Source organism: Bison bison, unplaced genomic scaffold (genome assembly GCF_000754665.1).
Source record: "Bison bison bison isolate TAMUID 2011002044 unplaced genomic scaffold, Bison_UMD1.0 scf7180017864527, whole genome shotgun sequence".
Taxonomy (NCBI): Eukaryota; Metazoa; Chordata; class Mammalia; order Artiodactyla; family Bovidae; genus Bison; species Bison bison.
The window spans coordinates 493,643-496,238 of record NW_011495078.1 but is presented as its reverse complement, the minus strand read 5'-3'; the positions used below and the strand labels follow the sequence as shown (position 1 = coordinate 496,238).

Below are 2,596 nucleotides of genomic sequence, written 5' to 3'. Positions count from 1 at the left end.
GGCTGGCCAGGTCTGGCTGACTAGCGCTCTATCCTGTGTTTGAGGCTCACTCACCGTGTGGTGGGGCGTGAGCTGGAAGAGGTTGGGGGACAGGATGGCTGGAGCGAAGAACCGCAGGAAAATGAAGCTGCTCACAGCTGTGTACCGCACGTCCAGGTCATCTGTGGTGGAGACAGACAGACTCGTCTGGGCTTCTGGAGCCATAGGGAGAAACCGGGCCAGGGAAGAAAACGGGAGCCCCTGGGACAAAGCTCAGCTGCGAGCTGTGATTCCCCAGGCAGCGCTGGGGCCTGGCTCCCCCAGGGGCGGGTGTAGACAGGGGAGTGTAGATGGGGGAGGTGCGAGCTGGGGGGTGCAGACAGGGAGCCCTCCACGCTGGTGGCTGACCCCTCCCAGCAGCAACGGCTGGAGCCCTAACCCTGATGGGACCTGTGAGTCCTCTGCGGCCTGGAGGCCTCTCCACAAGGGGCCCACGAGCACTCACCCTGGAAGCGCTTGGCGGCTGCCTCCCGCAGGGAGAAGAAGATGTCACACATGACGGTGGGGCAGCTCACCCCCGATTTGGTGATGACGCTGAACACGCGGTCCACAAACTGCCGCAGGTTCTCCTGCAAAGGCAGAGGGCAGTGCCGGCTGCACCCAGCCCTCCCGGGGCTGCGGAGCCGGCCACTCACCCAGGGCCCTCGGGCAACAGGCTTCCCACCACGGGTCAGGGCCAGCGTGCTGTGGAGTCCAGACCCTGCATCCAACCAGGGAGGGCGGAGGGGCGCATTGTGGCCCTGCCCCTGCTGACCAAGGGCCCATAGACCGCACCACGGGATGTGACCTCCGAAGGCCAGGACCCCTCTGGGCTCTTTAGAGGCACAGACAGTGTGATCCGCGGGCCGGGCCTGGAGCAGGGTGTGGCGGCTGGTGCTGGGTGGCTCCCACAGCCCCGCCCGTCCCGAGCGCGTGGCAGGGCGTGTGGGTCTCACCATGTTGCTCTCTAGGCTCTCGCCGTCCTTCAGCCTCACGGGGTCAATTTCACAGGACTTATGACTCTGGCAAATCTACAAAGAGCATTCAGGACAAGCCACGTGTGAACTGAACTGGGGCCCAGGTGGGCGGAGATCCTATGAGCTCCTCACGGCGCCCTCAGGGCCCGGCTCACGCCTCAGGGTGCCCTCAGGGCTCGGTTCACAGAGCAAACCGGAATCTAGCCTCCGTCCTCTCAATGCAAAGGACCCGTTTCTTGTTAAACTGTGCTGAGGAAATGCCCTTCCCAGAAAGGGGACCCAGAGGAATGGCCTCCAGGACCGGGGAGGGAGGTGTCCTCCCTGGGTCCTCCTGTATGAGCAGAACAATGGACTTTCTGAAGTATTTTTTTAATTTGAAAAATGAGGGAGACTCTGGGATGCTTGGAGGCACCCTCGGGAGGCTGGGAGGCTGGTGTGGCGGCGACAGCTCTGGGTTCCGGGGCAGCCAGCCTCCCCCGCGGGCCCTCACCTCCTCTATGGCGGGTCTCAGGGTGACGTGTAGGTACTGCATGCCTGCCAGCTTCATCGTCTCATCGATGCACTTGGACGTCAGCGAGTTCCCTCGGAAGATCGTGTTGGGGTCCCTAGAAAACAGCAGGGATAGGGAGGTGTCCAGGGAGTGGGGGCTGCCCTGACCAACGAACGCCTTGCAGCACCCAGAGGTCCGGGCCTGCCTGCTGCATAACTAACCCCCCACCACTATGGCCACCACGGGGCCCCCAGGGCCCTGCACTTCAAGAGCCACATCTGGTCTTCAGGGACTCATGACAGCCCCAGGGGCAAAGGGTGTCTCCGCCACATCTCCACAGACACGTATGGATCTTTCTGAGCTGTTGGTCCCAGCAGAGCCCACCTCCCAGAACAGTGGCAGGCCCTGGGGAGCAGGGACCCGGCCCCTGATGCGGGCTTCTTGCTGACCCCGCAGCCCCGACCTTGGAACTGAGCTTCCCCCAGGCACCCAGATCCCCGCTCGCCTGCCCCCCCCCACCTCGTTCCCAGGATGAAAGGCACAGTTGTGAAAGAGCCAGAGTGTTGGTGAAGTCCGCGTGGCTCCCTCCAGCTCCCTGGGCCCCCGCCCTGCCCCTCGGCAGGCCAGGACCCCAGAGGGTCTCAGGCCCAGCTGGCACTCACTGGGTCCTGCGGACCTCGGCGCTGGCGATGGCGCTGATGAAGGGCACCACCCGGCCGTAATGCAGGAAGAGCCGCACCAGCGGGATGGCCGCCTCCTGCTTCTCCCTGCAGACCTCGCCCAGGATGTGGGCCGCCGATGCGGAGACAGGCTGGGGCAGGGTGCGGGAAGTGAGCCCTTGCCTGCCAGCCCACTCCAGGAGCCACACCCACCACCCACACGCAGCACCAGCCGCTGTGCAGAGAACCCGCCCGCGACTCTGTGGTCACAGTCAGAGAAACCGCAAGTCTCGGGCCTGATGGGTTCCCGTGGCTCTTGTGTGGAGGGTGGGGGTCCCCGTGGCTCTCGTGTGGGGGTCCCCGTGGCTTTTGTGTGGGGGTGGGGGTTCCTGTGGCTCTCGTGTGGGGTTGTGGGGTTCCCGTGGCTCTCGTGTGGGGGCATGGGGTTCCCG

The 2,596-nt window shown here is 64.6% G+C and overlaps 1 protein-coding gene across 1 annotated transcript in view; it reads right to left on the bottom strand.

Moving 5' to 3' along the window:
• The window catches only part of RASA3 (RAS p21 protein activator 3), a 53,554-nt gene that overhangs the window by 15,645 nt on the left and 35,313 nt on the right, over positions 1-2,596 (bottom strand). Inside the window, exons 11-15 of the mRNA XM_010831532.1 lie at positions 2,148-2,404; positions 1,486-1,600; positions 975-1,049; positions 485-608; positions 55-161 (exon numbers count right to left, since the gene is read on the bottom strand). Of these exons, the coding sequence (XP_010829834.1) occupies positions 55-161; positions 485-608; positions 975-1,049; positions 1,486-1,600; positions 2,148-2,404 (678 nt within the window). The remainder of the gene's footprint in view (positions 1-54; positions 162-484; positions 609-974; positions 1,050-1,485; positions 1,601-2,147; positions 2,405-2,596) is intronic.